General features: G+C 37.1%; 1 protein-coding gene across 1 annotated transcript; it reads right to left on the reverse strand.

Moving 5' to 3' along the window:
* Window positions 1–10,873: 10,873 nt before the first annotated feature.
* Window positions 10,874–20,549, reverse strand: LOC121419847 (zinc finger protein 665-like). Its single transcript, XM_041614309.1, has 6 exons — window positions 20,481–20,549; window positions 17,689–17,975; window positions 16,433–16,828; window positions 15,259–15,407; window positions 13,719–13,971; window positions 10,874–12,366 (listed from the first exon to the last, which is right to left on the reverse strand). Exons 2-6 carry the CDS (start codon window positions 17,945–17,947, stop codon window positions 11,054–11,056), a joined length of 2,370 nt encoding a protein of 789 aa, XP_041470243.1. The 5' UTR covers window positions 17,948–17,975; window positions 20,481–20,549; the 3' UTR covers window positions 10,874–11,053.
* Between the last annotated feature and the right edge of the window lie 777 nt (window positions 20,550–21,326).

Consider the following 21,326-nt stretch of genomic DNA (forward strand, 5'->3'; position numbering starts at 1 on the left):
AAATATGTTTGATCTTCGAGCGATTATTCCACTTTATATGCAGTAGTGAGCGAATGAAAGGTCTCAAGATCATTCCAAGTAGCAAGACCTAGTATCAGATTTTGCATTGTTTTTATAAGCTGAATAATTGTATTTTTTAAAAGTTTAGACTAATAATATGCTGAAATAATTTCTTATAAATTATGTTTCTCTCAGGACCTGTGACTTTGTTTAATTTTCATGCATTCTTTGGTTACAGATTTATTTTCATGTGATCTTGTGATATATTGGAGTATCGTTTAGGTTAAAAACTACATATTTTGTATGTATTCTTCTGAAGATCATGTACTATAGAATGATTGATATTGCTTTATTGAAATGCGGTATACTAAAATGTCTATAGTGTGTAAATCAGTATTAAGTATTGGGGTTTTGGTTTAATAGGTCAGGCTGAAGTATTATTATAAAAAAGGTGAAACTTAGTTACAGAAACGGGTTTCTTCAAAATTGTTATTTGAATTTCTAAATTGAATTTCAATTTTTGAATCATTTTTGTGGAACATTGGTATGCATGGCATTATGATATATGCATTGAGGGAGCCGATGACATGTCCTCATTTAAAAGAAAAATCTTCATATTAAAATTATTGTAACCAAATGAGTTGCAAAAATGGTTACACTTCGTAATTCCGAAGGTTTGTTATTCCGAAACACGTAAATTGCCTATACCTCGATAACGTAAAAAGGGTTTGTTAATCCGAACATTTGTGGCGTTATTCCGAAGGTTTGTTATTCCGAAGGTTTGATAATCCGAAAACGAAATATGGTTCGATGTTCCGAAGGTTCGTTGATCGGAAAACGAAATAAGGTTCGTTGTTCCGAAGGTTCGTCAATCCGAAAACGAACTAAGGTTCGTTAATCATTTCGTTTTCGGACTAACGAACCTTCGGAATTATGAACCTCATTTCGTTTTCGAATTAACGAACCTTCGGAACAACGAACCTTATTTCGTTTACGGACTAACGAACCTTCGGAATTATGAACCTCATTTCGTTTTCGAACTAACAAACCGTTGGAATTACAAACTTTCGGAAATACGAAACTTCGGAATAACGAACCTTCGGAATATCCGAACCTTCAGAATAACAAAGCTTTGAAATTACGAATGTATGCAGCAAAAATGCTGATCTTTCATTTAATAATAATGGTCTAGTGGTTATGACTCTCATCTTTCAATCAGAGGGACGTGGTTTCGAATCCCAGCCATGACATGTTTTTCCTTTACCCACATTGTGCTGCACTCACCCAGGTAGGATTTATCCCTTGACACTTAAGCACCGATATGGCGGCTTAGCTACAGCTGGGGTAATAATATGATGCAGAGCTGCCAAGTAGTACGGATTTTCAGTATTTAGTACTGAAAAATGAGAAGAATACTGATGGTTTCATGCAAAATACTGATTTCTCACGTTTCAGTTTTATGTGTTGTCCTATGGTATTTCTTTGAAAGTACTGATTTCCTTGCCAAAATACTGATTTTCAGCTTTAGAAATACTGAAATGTTCTTGTTCAGGTTGGCAGCTCGGATAATGCCAAGTATCAAAGAGCAGTTGACAAATATGTGTATGCACATAGTAAATGCGTATTAATCCTGCCACGTATGCATTCACCCGATTCGTCAATCAATACTATTTTCACATTCTTCGGAGAGAAACATGGAGTAAATACACAAATAATTTCATATTTTCTTTATACAATATATTGTATATTGGGTAATGACATTATCAGCTTGCTCATTTTATATTCATCATGATGTGCAAACCGTTTCAGCAAAATAATGCACAAATTGAAATTGCCAGAGGAAGCCCACCTTCATCTTTATCTCTGAATTTTGCTTTCTATGTAATATTATGGTTTATTTTCATTTGGTCAAATGCCAACTCGTCTACTATCATTTAGTCTACCATAAGTTATCCACTATCCCAATGGTCTAATTACCATCGTCCACCCACCATTTTGTCTAATAACCAGTTAGTCCAATAGCCATTTAGTCCATATACCATTTGGTCTCATTAGACTAAGTGTTAATTGGGCAAAATGAATGAAAATAAAACAAACATTAGACCAACTGGTTATGAGATGATATGGTCATAGACGAAATGGTTATTAGACGAAGTGATGATTGGACCAATTGGTTATTGGACCAAATGGTTGCTAGACAAAATGTTGATGGACGGAATGGCGTTAGACTAAATGAAGGTAGACCATGTGGTGAGTGGATGAGTTAGCAGTGGACGAATTGCAATTTTACCAATAACATGACAGATATTGGACAAAAGATTTATCTTTTCTTTAGTGTAGGTAGAACACACCAGAATACTGGTTTTAAAGAGAAATGCCAGTAGTTGCAGTAAACACTGATTTCATGAGAAAGTCTGTTAAACCAGGCTTAATTGTCAGTATATCATCGAGGATCTAGATCTGGTACAGTCACATAAACTGAACTTTGTGAAATCTTGAAATCTACGCTGAAAAATATTCACACTGAAGATCACCAACACAGATAAGCGCACGTGGGACAGTGTATTATTATTGCTTTGAATGTCGTGCCCGACGCTTGACCCGAATCCTGTGCTTATTTGCTAATTTCTCAGCAATTACACAATTTCTTCCAGAATCCTTTGGCACATATTCTTTATTTATACAAACAGACACTTTGGTGGTCATTTCATTGGATTCTGTACGAACTCATTTTGATATCGTTACCAAAACTGGCATTTACCTTTAATTTCAATTCCAAGACCACAGGTCAGCGGTCACATCGTTTTTGTATGATTGCTATATAGGTATACGTGTACTGTATCTGTGTCTTAATAGGCTCTGTCACAATGTTTCGTGCAAGCCTTTTTGGTGAATTGCGGGAAATCACCCGCAACTCATGAACCTGGAACGGTTGTTGTGACAGGGCCTTTTGGACACAGAATGCCTGTTTGAAAAAGATCTAGATCATGGGAGATTAACTTGACATCAGGGCTCCGTCTTACAAAGAGTTACAATTGATCCAATCAATCACAACTATGGAAAGCCAGCAAAGTCAACATGTAAAATGCATGTTTATTTTTAAAAGATTCTAGATATGAATGTATATTCATAAATTGATTTGACAATTTGGTCTGATCTCCTTTGTTTACAAAGGTTGTTTAGCAAATCTCCAGTGGAAAAAATTATGACACTGATGGATTTCCATAGAGTTACGATTGATCCAATCAGACGTAACTCTATGGAAATCCATCAGTGTCAGAATTTTCTCTATAGGAAATTTGCAAAATGTCCTTTTTAAACAAAGGAGAACACACCAAATTGTCAAGAAATCAATGAATTTATGGATATACATTCATAACTAGAAATTTTTTGAACAAAATGCATTTTATATGTTGACTTTGCTGGCTTTCCATAGTTGTGATTGATTGGATCAATTGTAACTCTTTGTAAGACGGGCCCAGGGCTCCATCTTACAAAGAGTTGTGATTGATCCAATCAATCGCAACTATGGAAAGCTAGGAATGTCAACATCTGAAATGCATGTTTGTTCAAAATATTTTCTAACTATGATGTATTCATGCATCCATGGTTTTCTTGAAAATTCAGTGTGCTTCTTTTTGTTTACAAAGGAAATTTTCAAAATTTCTTGTAGAAAATATGACAATACTGGTATTCCATAGAACTGCGATCGATCGGATCAATCGTAACTGTTTGTAAGACTGGGTCCAGATAAAAATAATGTAAGTGGCATAATGTAAGTAAAATAAGGTCTACATGTATGATACAATACTTATGAGTTTTTGTACTTATGTGTATGTATGTATGTATGTATGTATGTATAGGCATCCTATTTATTTTGTACCTTGTCATCCATGCTTTGCCATTTGTATGATATATATGCACGCCTCTGAATTGGAAAATAGATAGAAGGCACACTCTAAATGCTATATATAATTATTATATATATTTTTTTCTTTTGAACATTTCTTGTGGTTATAATATCATTTTGTAAAATTTGCAAAGCAATCATAGCCTTTAATTGGACAAACATTCTGTGTTGGTGGTGTTATGTTTGTAGTGTTCAGCGTTAATCACCTGCCCATTAAAACTACTCAAAGCTCTAAAACTGAATTGGAATTTGAAAATGATAGCAATCACACTATTGATAACACTAGTCCCAACACCAAACGCACTTCAGGTTTGGTGTTAAAATAGTCCCAGCAGCAACACAGGTGTGTACACCAATCTCACCACAGGTTTGGTGCTACAAGTATGGCTGGTGTTGAAAGAGGCCCAGAATCAACATGGATGTCTGCACGTACACCAAACCCATTTCACTTTTGATGCTGAGGATACTGTAAAAATAGGTCCATCGTCAATACCAAACTCACTACAGGTTTGGTGTTTGTCTGGTGTAAAAATAGGCCCAGCATCAATACAGCTGTCAACACCAAACTCACTTCAGGTTTGATGTTATGTCTGGTGTAAAAAATAGGCCCATCATCAACACAGCTGTCAACACCAAACTCACTTCAGGTTTGGTGTTATGTCTGGTGTAAAAAAAGGGCCCAGCATCAATACAGATGTATATACACCAATCCCATTTCAAGTTTGGTGTTGTGGAAAGTGTAAAAATAGATCCAACACCAAACTCACTACAGGTTTGGTGTTGTGTCTGTTGTAAAAAATAGGCCCAATCCGTCAACATCAAACTCACTTTAGGTTTGGTGTTATGTCTGGTGTAAAAAATAGGCCCAGCATCAATACAGGTGTCTATCATCAACACCGATCCCATTTCAAGTTTGGTGCTGTGGATAGTGTAGAAATAGTTTCATCATCAACACCAAACTCACTACAGTATACTGTGAGTAGTTACCTCATCTTCCCATACCATGACAGGTAGTTTTTCAATTTGCCAAATTTGAATCATTAGTAACAAAATTATTATAATACTTGTATTCATATAGGATGATTCATTAAACTAGACTGAATATAATACCCTTTTCATAAACCTATCCTCCAATTAGCTGCCTAAGAGTAATGCGGATAATTCAATAAAAATTGCGTTCACAAACTCCGAAAATTATTTTTACGAGTGCCCGTTCTGAAAAAGGCGGATAATCGTCATGACAACTGGACACGCCCCTTCCGATGCGGTTGTGTTGGAAAAGGGTAATTCAACCCAAATAAAAAGCCGTTCAGAGGAGAAAGGAAAATCAGAAGAGAAGATAGGTGAACATTTGAACAAGATCAGAACAACAGTATGAAAGAGAGACTCCATGCCATTTTTTAAGTTTTAATAAGTTGAAATCACCTATAGAGATTTCAAATTGGGCTTGTTTCGTTTTCAACGAACCATTTTATGAACAAGGTTGGATTCCCCTTTAATTATATAGATTTAGTTTGAAAGATCTATGATAACAGTTAAAAGCTACTGAAATCCTTCAACCTGATTATAAAATTGTTATAGAGTTTATCAAATGTTATAACAAATTTGAGTGAAGTTTTAGAAAGAGTTGTATCTAAAAAAAAAAAAAAGATCTTAATGGTGTTTCATTAAGCTGGTTTGAAGTTATGCACGAACGAATGGTGATCCTTTCCTGAATCTTGGGTAGTACCGGTAAATTAGATTCTCGGTCAATTTCATTCCTAACAGCTACGGTTAAAATCCAATCTTCTTGATTTAACTTATTTTCAACAATATGAATAAAAATTCTGTATTTTCAAGGTTTAAGTAGCATTATAGGAAATGCACTCGCATTATCACAATTATGTTCAAAGGGGGATATTTGTGGGTATCTGATTTTGGAAAAGATAATCCATCATTTGTAAGGTCATGCGCAATACAAAGAGCTTTATGTAATGGTCCCCTGGTCTGTACAAAAGTGTGTGCGTCAGGGAGGGGGGGGGTAGTCAAATGTATTGCTGTACACATGAGTGACCAAATTATTTCCAAACACCCCTTAAACAAGTTTTTTCTCTGTGTGCAAAATAATCCCCTAAAGTTTTTCGTGGGCTTTATTTACACCATTTGGCTCCTGAACATCTTGCCAGAATATGACCTCGGGGGAGAAGCTTGGGGAAAATACATACCCTAAACATTATTGGCTATCTTTAAAAAAAATGTATATACCCTAGATATGTTTGACCCCGCGATTGACCTTTGACCAGTCCTTCAAAACCACCCATTTTCTTGAAAATCAGTGTTTTTGATACCCTCAACGACTGCACGCGCGGCCCGCGTCCAAAACTGAAAAACACCCCTTTAAACACGTTTTTTGGTCACGCATGTGAACAGCAATATATTTGAAAATGTGTAAAAGAGGAATCATCTGAGTTATACAAGATGAAAGAGGAGATTATAAGCTTTACAATGATGGGTCATTTGTCTGTTGTAATTTATATTTTTGATAAATCATTGATAATAATGGAGCATTGTGACCCAGTGGATTAGTCTCCAGACGTTGAAACGAGAGAGTCGAGGGTTCAAACCCCACCCATGGCGTACTTTCCTTCAGCAAGAAATTTATCCACATTGTGCTGCAATCAACCAAGGTGAGGTGAATGGGTAATGGCAGGAATTTATTCCTTGAAATGCTGAGTGCTGGTAGCTAGCTGCTTTTGCAACAGCCTGGGTAATAATATCCAAGTCCTTTGGAAGCGCATAGAGACATTATTCATATTATGTGTTATGCGCTGTACAAGAACTGATAATTTTTTTTCTGAGATGCACTGTACGGAGTATATTAATAGGGGAGAAGAGAGGACGAAAGAGGATGAAGGTGCTTTTACCTCCTGTCAAAAATTAAATCTTGAAATTAACTCTTTTATTAATTCATTTAAATATATTTATATAGGCTTAAAAAGATGGGTTAGAAATTAATTTTCATGTATAGCCAAAAGATGAGAATTTAAAAACACAGTTATGCAGAAAAAAACAAGGACGATTGTACTTTTAAAAATACCCCTTTGGTCACCAAATCAAAAAGAGATTTAAAAGAAATTTGAGCAAAAAAACGAGGGTAATCAGAGCTCAAAGAAGTTGGTGTTTGAAGCATACCCTAATTTTCATCTGAAAGACGATGTCCTCGGAAAACCAATTATTTCCAAATATCACGGATCTGTTCGCTCGCAAACATGGTGGGGGAAAATGGCCATTTTCCTAGAAATTTAGAACAAGCATGCATACACATTTGCAATGGCACCATGGCAAGTGACACTACTGGGATCAAAGGCAGATTGAAGATAGCGAAGATTAAAAGCTTTACACATGACAGATGAACCATAGACCTTGATTTATAAAAAAAGTCATTACATGAGTGTAAGGGCCAACCCTTACATTTAATTTATTCATTTCACATTGTTTAAAAAGCAGCTTTAAATATGAGTAGAATGTACTACTTCTATTGCAAGTCTACGGACACAAGACTACTGTATATTCACATATATTCCAAATAAAGGGACAGTGATTGCCTGTTTACCAGTAAATCCAGCAGGAAATATGTTTTGGTTCATATTTTATGTCAATATGTGTACATAATTTACCTTTGGCAAATGGAATTCGTGTTTTGGCAGTGCACATTTTCAAAGACAAAACCCAGAGTTTCTAGTTTGGATCAAAGTTGGCATGGAATCATGTTTTCCAAAACGGTAAAGTACATTTTTTAAATGGAAAATCACAAGTCCTTCAAATCAGATACATTCTTTGAACTGATTCATGTACAATGTCACCCTATTCAATCAAGGTTATCTCCATTGATTACCCAACAAAATACAGCCTTCTGAAAATATGGGTGTTTCATAATTATACATAAATGTATATATTAGTAAACCCCCACCATAAAATGTATGTATTTTAAGTGTTCCGTCATGTTTTGGATTTTTAATTGTGAAGTCAGGCTATGAAATATTACATCAGATAAATAAAAGTTTGTTTCTCTAGGCTCTCCGAGCATTGTAGTGTTGTTGTCGACATTCAACACTCGGTATGAAGAAGTGCATTTTGTGGTGGGGTTTACTAACTTTTGAGCGCAACTGTATGTCCCCCCTCAACTTCCTCCAATTTACCTTCCTGAAATGATGTTCTCCCCATTCTGAAAGGTTGCAAGACTTACGAACTGAGGTCAGACTGACTCAGACATTCAAAAAGGTTTATTGCATTGCATAAATAATACAGAGTTGATTAAATAAATACATGTAGTTATTTCAGAGAAATGTAAAAAAAAGGGGTCTACAAATAATGAAAGAATTCTCAACTCTATTCCTTACATACACATGTGTACATGTAAGGTGTCATCATGGAAAGATCAAACCTTTGCTGCTAATGTTAACAGTTGAGATGTTAGATTGAAGTTGTACGTAATCTATACACACATTGTTCCTTCCTCATGAATTCATGTACTTAAAATGCCTCTCTCCAAAATAATACGAGTTGTGACCAATATAGGGTAGTTTACTGCATTTTCCCCTATCATAACACACACCAGGTTCCGTAACATAAAGGTTTGTGATGAATTTCAAATATTGTTATGTGATAAGACATATCTCACATATTCAATAATATATCAATACATAATCAATATTTAATCAAGGCTTCTACAGGAAGTAAAACAGGAAACTATATGTCTACCAATTCCAATTTTCTTAAAGTATTACTCATTCTTCAGCTAAACCTCTGACGCACACACATTTTATGAGTTTCTCATTCACTATATTTCATGTTCTCCCTAAAAGGTCAACTCCCCAATTCAGAGTGAAGTTATGACGTACAGATTGTTTTGGTCAAGTGTACAAGGTTGACCAACACCTGTTAGTGTTTGGTTGTAAAGAGTCTAGACCAGACCAATATAAAAGGAGTCCACTTCTGAACCAAAATCAGATTACTTTAGAGATTGTTCCAGCATACAGATTGGTTAGAGATTGCAGTTTTATAGAATAGAGAGTTACAGATTAGAGATTGGAGTTTAGAGCTACAGAAAAGTATACTTCATCAGTTTGCAGCATATATTATCTTCATCTTCGAGTATAGTCACCATCAGACTTACTCGTGTATTTGTCATTATCATCAAGTAATCATCTTTAATAACTGTACATCCTGCATTGATTCATCTCATTTTAAGTCTGGTTGAAAATAAAAGCATTAGATCCAACGACAACATAATATGAAAGAACCACACTGATTGGTTCCCAGTCAGTATTTTAAATAGAGTGCGAATGCAACGATGATCTTGATTGGTCAATGGTATTTAGCGATTGCAAACCTTTGTGTTACGGAGCCCAGGACACACACACAGGACAGCGGCAAGAATTATAGAGACAGCCTGCCAGATGTCAAATAGGTTTGACAAACAGAAAGACATAACTCATCTTTTTGACCCTCTACAGAGTAATAAATGCATTTGTCATGTCGGTGCAAAAACGCCTTTAAAACCATGCTTTCGCCCATCCCATGGGCAGGAAAATGCCCTTGGCAGCATGCATACATGTATGTAAGGGCATTTCTGTAGTGATAGGGTGTGAGAAAATGTTTTGCTAAAGGTGTTCTTGCACTAACAACTAACAAGACAAGTTTTGATCTTGTGTCCAATATCAAACTTTTACTGCATTTTCTGCTACAAAACACACCGGACAATCTGTGGCAATGATTAAGGTGACAACCTCTCAGATGTTGAAGGCGTGAGAAACAGAAGGGAGTAATTCACATTTAGGGGCATTTTAGAGATTTTGGTTAAAAAATGGTACCACCTAGTGATTCTGAAAACTGAGACCTAAACTCAATTCAACTTCATATTGCCAATAAAGCTAATCACAATATTTTGGCTTGATGGACAGGGATAGAGTTGAAGATGGGAGTTTAAAGTGAAGTCATCAAACTACTGCCCTGAGAGCCATTACCAAGGCCAGCAAAATGTGGCCTAAAGGCCGACCTCAACTCAATCCCTGTTGGTAGAAAAGTATATAACACCCCTTTTCTCATACATGTAATCTCTGTTTTTCAATCTCAAGCACAATACTGCAAATGGACGACAAAAGGAAGTAAATTGATATTTTTCTTCAAAATTGACCTTTTTCTTGATTTGGGTGAATTCTGTATGCTCTACATGATGCCCAAGGCATTGGAGTCACACAGCCCCCAAATTTTGAAATATACAGTGTATATGTTTAAAAACAAGTAACTTTATTGTCTCTATATATTTCCACTTACGAGAATGACACATTTTCTTCATTTACTTTGAAACTCATTCCACACGGAGATACTTCCTTTTGTCATTGGCCAGCAGAATACACTTCGAGATAAAAATCACTGTTTTGTCAGAAAGACCTTCTGTTTTTCAACCTCCAGTACCACATTCCTAGATAAAATCATTGTTTTTGCATTAAGACCTTCAGTTTTTCATCCTTTAGTGCAATTTATTTGTAGACATATTCCCAAGTTATAATAATTCTTATTTAGTCAGGGTTGCCACTTCAGCTCTTATGAACTTTCCTCCCATTGGGCCCTGCATAACATATTATAATAACACTTAGGCCCGTATTCTGAAGTCGCGTTAACTTAAACTCGGGTTTAAAGTTGTGGTATAAGTATGGATAGCCAATTGTTACATAACTATATTAGAGATTCCATATTTCAGCTCATTTGGCTCTCAAATCATTCATAATTGTCTAGGAAGTATAAAAGGATGATTTTCTTCACCATCGATGAACCAGGAAAGAGCACAGCAAACATAAGATTCATACAACTGAATAAAAATGTTGACACTTTTGGAGTCCCATAATTTTAGCACAGAGTTAGACCATGGTGTAAGTTAAACCTGACTTCAGAATATGGACCTTAGTGTTTGAAATACATCTACATCAAGCATCTGACTAGAAGGCAGACGGTCCCATTTCTTTCTTAGTCTTGGCATGACTCCACTGGGGATTGAACCCATTACCTCCCATTCAGGAGGCGGATGATATACCACTGAGCCAACATGTCCGGTCACTGTTTTGTTGTGAAGACCTTGTTTTTAACCGTCAGTGCAATAAATTCCTAGATGTTATCTGGGTGACCTTCTGTAGCGTGATGTAATAGATGAGCTGTGAGATTATGATTATTCCTAAATGATTTTCCACATTTATCGCATTTAAAGGGCATTTCTCCCGTATGAATACGTTGATGCACCACCATAGAGTCCTTGCTGGAGAATCCCTTCCCGCACACCAAACACACATGTGGTCGGATACCTTTATGACGCCTCTCATGATTCCGCCAGCTCGATCGCTCCATGAAGCGCTTGTCGCAGAAGGAGCAGGCGAAGCGCTTTTCGCGTTTTCCGTGCATACGCGTCCGATGCTTTCCCATAAGTTTCTGCGTTCTGAATCCTCGATCGCAAACGGTACACTTGTAAGGTTTTGCCCCCGTATGTTCTCCTTGGTGGTTGGCTAGAGCATTCGCTGACGCGAAGGATCGGTCGCAAAGCTGACACTGGAACGGTCTGATGGGATTATGTTTCTTAAGATGAGTATCAAGGTTACATCTGGTAGCAAATCTCTGTGAGCACTGAGGACACTGGTAGGTACCCTTACCTTCATGCGCTTCCTGCTCGTGGTATTTCCGCTGGTTGTACTGTCGGAACTTCATGCCGCAGTGACGACACTTGTACGGCCGCGGGCGGTCAAAGTACGAGAAACGCTTTCCAAGCATATCAACAGGAAATGCCGACGAGACTTCCGCTTGCTTGTCGGAAACCTTACCCTTTCCACTTTCATCTGTTGCTTTCGCGGAAGCTGTTGATTTATCATTTTTTATTCCATCTTCTTTTTGTACTGCTTTGCCAGAATCCTTACACTGGTGTTTCTTGAATTCTGCTAAATCCTCATATTCCTGTTTACAAGTCTGACAAGAGAATTTGGTGCATCGCCAGCCGTGCATCTCACGTTCATGCTGATGTAGGCTGGTCTTTGAGGTGAATATCTTACTACATATCTCACATCTTAACGGTCGGGCTTGATGCTTTAAAATATGCTTCGTCAGTATCTCAGCATTTTCGCACGCTTCGCCGCAGTGGTCGCAGACGTACATCCCACCAGCGAAATCGTGGAACGTCTCGTGGGCCGCCAGTCGTCCTCTGGTTGGAAAGTCTTTACCGCATGTCACGCATATAAATCGGTTGTCGGCGTTTCTGACTGGATGAGTCGAGGATGGTTGTCTGATTTCGGTGAGCTTCTTCTTGACTTCCCAGGTAAATAAAGGTCGTATTTCACCCGTATGCTCAGAGTCATGAGCTAGTTTGATGTGTCGCATCATGCGCTTAGCAGATTTGTAGAAACACTGACATTCCTTGCATTGGAAGTTATCCGTGTCTGTATGACAAAAGAAGACAACAAAAATGAAAACAAGAAATATTGTTTACTGTTATTTTTGTTATTACTATAACCAATAATGCTATTATTAATATTATCATTTTCATCATTATTATTATTAGCACTGTCATTATAGTTATCACTATTTTCATTGTCAATATCACAGCAAGTATTATCATCAGCATCACCGTCACTATTAGTGTCATTAGTGCGTCCCAGAATAAACAAACCAAGATTTAGTGATGATTTATCATAACTTAATCATAAATAAAATAGACAAATAACCTACCAACGTAAAGCTTAGAATCTCCTCTTTCGAGAGTCAAAAGGGGCCTAAGCTTTCGTTCCTCTTTCATCTAATACAGCTTAGAATATTCTTCATTCACGCATGAGTGAGCAAAACAATTCAGAGAAAGGATGCCAAAAACTCACTTGGCTGGGGGTATCTAAATTTTTTTTAAAAAGTCACATGACTAAAAAGTTCAATATCTGCTCTTTTATTTGATACCTTAATCACGAAAAATGGTCAAGAAATAAAAAAGTTATGATCCCTCGAAACAATGCTTGTATTTCCATAATTTCATTAAATAAACATGTTTTCACCAGTTTCCCACAGAAGCTATCGCACGGTAACAAAAGAGTTAATGCATGGCTGATCGTCAATAATGCGGAGCGTCAAGTGAGTTAGAACGCTAGCCTGTAGAACCATTTTATGAAATAATTGAAATTCAAGCCTTATTTCAAATAACCAGAACTTGTTATTTCTTTACCATTTTCTGTAATTGAGGTATCAAATTAAAGAGCAGATGTTGAACTTTTTAAAAATGTGTTTGTTTTTTTTAAACCCAGATACAGCCCGCCAAGTGACTTTTTGGAATCCCCTTTTCAAATTGTTTTTGCTAACTCATGCGTGAATGAAAAATAATTTAAGTATTTTCAGATAAAAGGAGATTCCAAGCATTAAAATGGTAGGTCATTTGTCTATTGTATTTGTGATTAAGTACTGATAAATCATCGATAAATCACGGTTTCGTTTTTTGTGGGACACACTGTATAAAGTAACATTATCATATTCATTGCAGTTATTATTTGCATTTGGCATAATCACCAAACATAGAAAAATACAAGCAGTAGCAGGGAAGTCACGTATAAGTTGTAGGTCTTCATTTCCAGTCCATGTAACTCAAAATCAACATCATGAACATAAACGACATACTTTGGAGCACATATTTTTTTTTCTGAATGAGAGCACTGTTAAAAATCAAACAACATGTAGTGAATGGAACCTTTTCAAAATGAAAATCCTATATTAGGTTTCCCCTACATAATCTTTTTATAAACTTTGTACTTGCCTTCCTTATAGCTGAGGTCATTTAATTTGATCCTGAAGCCTGCGTGTTTGGCATAGTCGTCGCTGTAGTAGACTCGTAATTCAGACCCAGGTTCGATCATCTTGGTCGTTTGAAAATGAATATACCCGTACCGCTGTACGGCCTCTATGTTCTGCTCCTTTGCGTTCCTAGCGCACTGTACATGTAACATCCAGTTCTCATTACGTTTATACTTGCCATCCACGTAATAGAGAATCTTGCCAAGGAGACATAACTGAAAAATAGAAAGAGTTCACCCGTTTCACATTAAGTTCTTCAAGCATTACTGACATACAAAATATCTTTAATGGGATTTTCAGGATACTGTTTTAACATGTACACTGTAGAGTTGTCGTGGCTCAGTGGATAAGTCTCCGGACTGCTAACCACAAGGTCCGGGGTTCAAATCCCAGCGTAGCACTAGCGTCCTTTGGCAAGGCGCTTATCTACATTTGCCACTCTCGACCCAGGTGTAGTAAATGGGTACCCGGTAGGAAGAAATTCCTTGAATGCTCGATGCGCCCGATCAGGGTAGCCGTGCTAAAGCCGGGGTAATAGTATGCAGCGCTTAGAAACATTTGTATTAAGCGCTTTATAAATGTTGCACATTATTATTATTATTACACTGAAAAAAGGGGAATTCACACTCACTTCACAATGAAATTTTGACAACCAATCAAAAAGGTCCTCACCTATATTTAGGTTGTTTCCTACCCAAAATTTAATGGGGGGGGGGGGGTTGAACCCCTGTAACCACCCCCTGCGTATGCCACTGTGTTTCATATCCAATCAATGAAATTGAGTAGCTAAGAGATCTTTGTCAAAAAATAATTAGCCGGAACAGCGATTTGTCCTAATTTTCAAAGCTGACAAAAAATTGCAAAGAAAGTCGAGGAAAGGCATGTGACATTGTATTTCCGAAGTTCTTGAATCTGTCATGGGTTGTGGAAGGGAAAACTACCAAATAATCGTGGTATAGTGGTTATGACTCTCATCTCTCAATTTGAAGGAAGTGGGTTCGATTCCCAACCATGGGGTGTTTTCCTTCAGCAAGAAATTTACCCACATTGGGCTGCACTCAACCCAGGTGAGGTGAATGGGCACCCGGTAAGAAGAAATTCCTTGAATGCTTAAGCACCCATATGGGTAATAATTACTATAGGTATATTTACCCAGGGAAGCCACTTCAGTTCTGAAAACTGTTCTCCCAGCGGGCCCTGCTATCATTATTATCCCGGCTTTAGCTGGGCTGCCTAGGCGCTCAAGAATCCAAGGAATTTCTTCCTACAGTGTACCATTCACCTCACCTGGGTTGAGTGCAGCACAATATGGATACATTTCTTGCTGAAAGAAATTGCGCCATGGCTGGGTTTCGAACCCACGACCATCTGTTTCAAAGTCAGAAGACTAATCCACTGGGCCACAACGCTCCATGATGGGTGGCACAGCTAAAGCTGGGGTAATAATATCAGCACTTTGTATTCTCAGGCAAAAGTGCCTATTAAATCCAGCTATGACTTACTTCCCAGGATGATTCCTCAACACATCCAGATGCTTCATCCACCAGAGCTCCAAGGAATACGCCAAACTCTGTCCCATTCTCAACCGTTTTCTCAGCCTTCACTCCTATCACCTTCTTCTTATCATTCTCAGAAAAACAGTACACAAGACCTGGGGAGTGTTTCACAAAGATTAAAGTATGACTTACATGTAGAGTCTCACTTAAATTGCGTGGTCAAATCATGCTATGACGACACACACTACTGCATATTAATCAAAATAAGATAATACATGTTGTAGTATCAACAATTAAAATGATGACAGAGGTGAAGGAAAAGGACGAGGAGAATGAGGATATGATGAGAAATAGGAGACTGAAAGGAAAAAATGAAAAGAAAATAATCAGAAGAAAAGGAGAAGAAAGATGGGGGGAAAAGGAAACAGAGGATAGGAATGAAGGCAAAGGGGGAGAGAAAAAGAAAAAGGATATGAAAGAGGAGGATGATGAGAACACCAGGAAAACCAATCATCAATATAGGAAGTGTTCAAATCATATTAGGTATAGCGTAACCAAATTTTAAAACGCAGTACATAAATATCTTCAATTCATTTACTCATTAATTGCACTAAGTTCTGAATTAGAGTCGCACTTGAATTCCCAGTCGCGTGGCCAATTCATGCTATCAGGACACACTGTAATGCATATTACTCAAAATAAGATTGATATCAAAAATTGTAATATTAACAATGAAATGTATAATAATGATAATGATGATGAAGATGAAGGAAAAATAGGAGTAGAAGGAATGCGGAGGATGAGAATAAGGAAAGGAGAAGAAATAGGAAGAGGAAAAGAAAAATGAAAAGAAGGTTGAGGAAAAGGACAAGGAAATAATCAGAAGAAAATGAGAAGAAAGAGAGGGGGAAAAGGAGGAGGGGGAGGAAATGATACGAAAGAGTGGATGAAGAGGAAATGGAGGAGAGGAATGAGGACAGGGGGAGGAGAAGATTTGAAAGAGGAGAAAGAGAAAGAGGATGATGAGAATAATAGGATGAACTAATCATCAAAGTATGAAGTGTTCTACTCATATTAGGCATTGAAGTATAGAAGGATGACCAAATTTTAAAATGCTGTAAATACATAAATTCAATTATTTATTTACTGCAATAAAATTCTGTTACTACAATCAGTTTACCTTGAGGTAGTTTAGGTGGTGATGAAGCCGGCGGTAGCGGCCCCGGGTGTTGCTTCTCTCTCAGAATACTAGGCGGTTCGAGATCGCTATCGTTGGTATTCTCCTGAGATTCTTGGTTGGTCTGTTGAGGACGGTCAGAGAGATCAACCAAACTGGAGTCTTGACGTGAGTTGATGTCGGATGTCTGGGGAAGGTGTGATCCAAAGTCCCTCTGGTAGTCTTCATGAGGTTGCTGGTGCTGCTGGAGGGACGGCGGAACGTTGCTGTAGTCTCTGGGGAGTTGTCCATCAGAAAGGAGTTGCATAGGTCTGGTGTCCGATGGCTGACGCTGCTGGTCCGTCTGGTGAGGATGCTGGGGGTGGTGGGAAGGCGGACGTACCGGCACAAGACCAGCCACTACAAAAGAAATATCGTACAGGGATTGAATTTGAAATGAGCCCATCAGAATGGAGTTACACAGGTACAGGATCCAATTCCCTCAAACTCTACATCTTACTTTTACCACACCTCTCATCTTCTTCAATTGGAGAGTCCTAAATCTCCCCTATTCCCTCACTATTCTATACTTCTGTTTTCATCTCATCTTCTAAAATAGATTGTAAAACTTCTATACTATAATTTGGCATAAAGCATCTCAAATAATAATAATAATAATATGCAACATTTATATAGCGCTGCATACTATTATTAGTTTCGAAGCACTGCATACTATTACCCCGGCTTTAGCATGGCTACCCTGATCGGGCGCATCGAGCATTCAAGGAATTCCTTCCTACCGGGTACCCATTTACTACACCTTGGTTGAGAGTGGCAAATGTAGATTAACACCTTGCCAAAGGACGCTACCTCTTTCTTTATTTCAATATCCGTCTTTTTAACCATCTCATCTTCTATAAAATAGATCGTAAAACTTTTTAAAATGTTGTTGATGGTCCTCTTGTGTATGTAACCTTACAAATCCAGGTCGGGGAGATAAGCCTGCTGGCAATGGTAATTTATTTTACTTTTTCCTTTCCAATGCAAGCTGGACTTTAACAGTAGACATCCTTGTTACATCTGGCTCTGTACTATATAAATTGCTCGTAACTTGATTTGTGTTGAAATGCTGGAAAAAATAACAAACTCACCTCACCTTCTAATATAGATTGTAGATCTTGTCCACCATGTCTTTGACTATTACAAACTTTGCACTTACTAGTTACTCTTTCCCTCAATGTCTTCCCCTCAAGTACCGATGTCCGCTACACTCAACTCACCTTCTAATATGGATTGTAGATCTTGCCCACTCTGTCTCCGACTGTTGTAAGCTTCCCTGCTACTATGCGGAGCAGCAGCAACGAACACAGGTTGTGATACATGGTGCATGTGTTGATGTGGCGGCGGTTGCAGGGAGTGCTGGTGACTGAAGTGTGGTAGGTGTTGTAAATGTTGCTGATGATGCGGCAAACCGCTCTGCTGGTCTTCGTGGGAGGCAGTTCGTTGTGACCCTTGTTGGTCTATGTACCGATAGTCCATCTTGCTTACGACGTCTGTAATTTCTTACCTGTGTTTGGTGACAAAATGTTAAAATCGTTTAATAGCTGGACATCACTTCAGGTTTTTTATTTCAAACAACACATTGGTAGTATCCTGTTATTCCTGTAGTGTAATTTGATCAAGCAAAAAAATAGACAAGTAAATTGTACGTATGTATGAGATCCCCCCCCCATCACAATTAGTGTTTATTTTTCATAAAAAATGCCTTGAGCAAAATTTTTTTACTTTTTTAGAGTAAACATAGATCTATCTTGACGATTTCTTCCGGTTACAATGTAAACTTGACCCATTGATTGAGTCATGACGATAAATGAGGATATACCAAATGCTTCAGTCTCTGTTCGTCAGTTTTTCACTGCTAGACTATTCTTGGAGGAGAAATTTTTAAAAGTCCCCCAAAGAAAAGCCGTCGAGCAAAATTCTTAAAAACTCCTCCAAACAGAAGGATTTCAGCTGTCTTGAGTGAGGATACAGCTAAGGCAACATTGTCCACTTATTGAACACTCAACAAAGCTCAATTTCGCATCAATATTCTTAAATAATTTTTATACATATTTACACTTTTAGTCATTACTTTCATGAAATTTAAAAATGTTTCAAATTACAGTTTATAGTACCATTAATTTTCTTGATTATTTAGTATATTCACATTTGATTTCTTGTGATTTATTTTCCTAAGTCATGTAAGTTGCTCTCTAACTAGCCAGTTAACTGATCTTACCATTTCAAAGTAACACTCAATTTTCTAATAGACAGATTCAAACAATATTTTCTTTTAATAATTGGCTTTTGAAATACATATGGCATCATTATAATTTCACATTGAAATTCTGCTCAACCTTCTACGATGGTCTTTCAAAGCTTCAGTAAAATGCATCTTCTCATAAACTTTCAAATATTATCTTATACCACTATTACCCTGAGAATACCATATTTTAACTTTATATTGTAATTTCTGTATATTTGATTCCTTTGTTACATCGCTTATTTGTTCATTTTAATCATTGTTTAATTGTAACACCATCTGTCAATTCAACTTTTAAGCTGCAATTACGTGTGTTTATTAAATCTTGAATCTGAATCTTGATATCTCAAAAACTTTGAAGACATATCAGCCACAGACACAATTCTATACTTTTTTGTTACTTATGATTTATATTTTATTTCGAAATATTGTAAGCGCTGTGATACTTTTTGTGTACAGCGCATATAAATAACCGTTATTATTATTAGATGAGAAGACTGAAGTCAAGAGTGCGAGTGAAAGTAAAAAGAAGTGAACTGAACACAGTGAGAAAAAAATAGCACATTGTTTAAGCCTGTCACTCTTAGTCTTACTACAAGTTGTTTACAAATGTTTTTGTCATTGACATTGTTTACACTTTTTAAACAACTTATTTACAAATTTCAAACAGTCAAGTCAATAGTTGTTAGAGCGACAGGCTAGTTCAACAACAAGCTAAAAATGTTAAACAGCGTTTTTACATACAGTGAAGTCTGAAGAGTCATTTTCAAATTTTCCTGCAGTATTTGTCACGTTTGTCCAATTAAACATTGATGGGATGGAATTTATATTTGAGATCATGACTCATCATTGTCTTGTTATGATCTGCTCTGAAGTTCCTTCCCCAATTCATACATCGGCGTCAAGAAAACGTTGCCTGAGAAATAAAAGATAAATAAAGGCCGAACAAAAATTGAAAATATTCATGAATTATGCAAACAAAAAAATCACTTAAAAACACAATTTTGCTTATCCATTTTGTATTTCCAGCATCAAAACAACTTTTCGAACTTGAAATCATGTTCGCAAAGAAAGAAATTTGATGTTTCATCGAATGGCGATGATATGAGATTGAGAGAAAAAATAAAACCCGGAAGTCACTTCTCGCAAAACTCAATATTTTCAAGATGGCAACTTTTTATTTTGGGGATGTGCAAGTGACAAGATCGTCTCTGTAAAATGGATTCTTATGGACCTCAAAGTACACGATGTAAGTTTTTGATAGTTTTGTGTAGGCCTAGTTCAATAATATTTTCCCATGCATGTCTTCTATATTTTAATTTTTATGAAAAGTTTGATTGTAGAAATTGTTTTTTTTTATCTCGCCAATTTAACACGGTGACAGATACGAGAATGAGTTAAAGTCGAACCGGCTGTGATAGCTACATAATTCTTAGCCAAGAAAATCTCAATTAGCCTAATACTAATTAGAGAAATCACGTATCACTGGACCTCATCTCCGCCGGCCGCTACACGCCGATCCGCCCCGGCCGGGCCCGGCTCGCAACGCGACCCTCCAGCTCCACTCTTCTTTCATTTTCCTCTGCGACTCGCTAATTCACACTCAAAAAGACATAAAATTTCATCTTTATTTTTAAATCATATTAAATATTTTCACCTCTCATACCACCAAGACACTCTATTACAGAATAATATCTATTTGATCGTCATAAGCTGCAAAAAACACAAAAAATGTACGATAATTATGGCGATATTTTGGTTACTCACGGTCACAGTCGTCTACTCGGAGGAAGTGAACATACAAGATTGAGCTTAGCTTTGTCAATCATTCGAGTCGCCAGTCAATAACCATATCCTGTAAAAAAAATTGTGCAAACACTAGAGAGACAACAAATGCGTTTGCCCGGCCTGCGACAAAGGGTGATTTCAAGTTCAGTGTTGACCTTTTGGTAATGGTGTTGCTGTAAGGCCATTGTTTACACGAGTATAACACCAGACATAAAATGAAGATGGTCCTGAAAAGTCACTCATTATAGTTGTTGAGGTGTCAACAATGTGATCTAGCTGGATCAGTTTTGCAAACTCCGAATAGATTTTGGAACTATAGCCAGGGGAATCAATCCACTAATTTCAACACCAACACCAATGCCAACACCGGACTTGAAATCACCAACCGTTTTTTATTTTTGGGGGGGGGGGGGGTCCGTGAGATTTAGGGGAGACTGGCCGATATTTTCACATTTTCAGGAAAGATTCATTATACTTTTTTTAAAGGTCAAGTCCACCCCAGGAAAATGCCGACTTGAATAAACAGAGAAAAATCAAACTATATAGCATAGTGCTGAAAATTTCATCAAAATCGGATGTAAAATAAGAAAGTTATGACATTTTGAAGTTTCGCTTATTTTTCACAAAACAGTGATAGGGCCTATGCATTTAAGTTGGTGAATCTGTCGATATGAGATCACTCGATCACTATTTCTTACAATATTCATTCATTAGATCTGACAATAAGGACCAACTTGACTGAACCATGCTGTTATTCAATGCTAATTCCACATGTTCAGGAAGGAATTAATTGTTGTATCACTTGACAATAAGGAGAAAATTAGA

This window comes from Lytechinus variegatus, chromosome 8, assembly GCF_018143015.1.
Source record: "Lytechinus variegatus isolate NC3 chromosome 8, Lvar_3.0, whole genome shotgun sequence".
Lineage (NCBI taxonomy): Eukaryota > Metazoa > Echinodermata > Echinoidea > Temnopleuroida > Toxopneustidae > Lytechinus > Lytechinus variegatus.

Excerpts from the sequence above, each read along its gene's own strand:
- LOC121419847 (XM_041614309.1), bottom strand. The coding sequence starts at position 17,947 with ATGGACTATCGGTACATAGACCAACAAGGGTCACAACGAACTGCCTCC. Across the intron at positions 13,972-15,258 it reads TTGAGGAATCATCCTGGGAA|TTATGTCTCCTTGGCAAGAT; the intron begins GTAAGTCATAGC and ends TCTATTTTTCAG. Across the intron at positions 12,367-13,718 it reads TGACCTCAGCTATAAGGAAG|ACACGGATAACTTCCAATGC; the intron begins GCAAGTACAAAG and ends TTTGTCATACAG.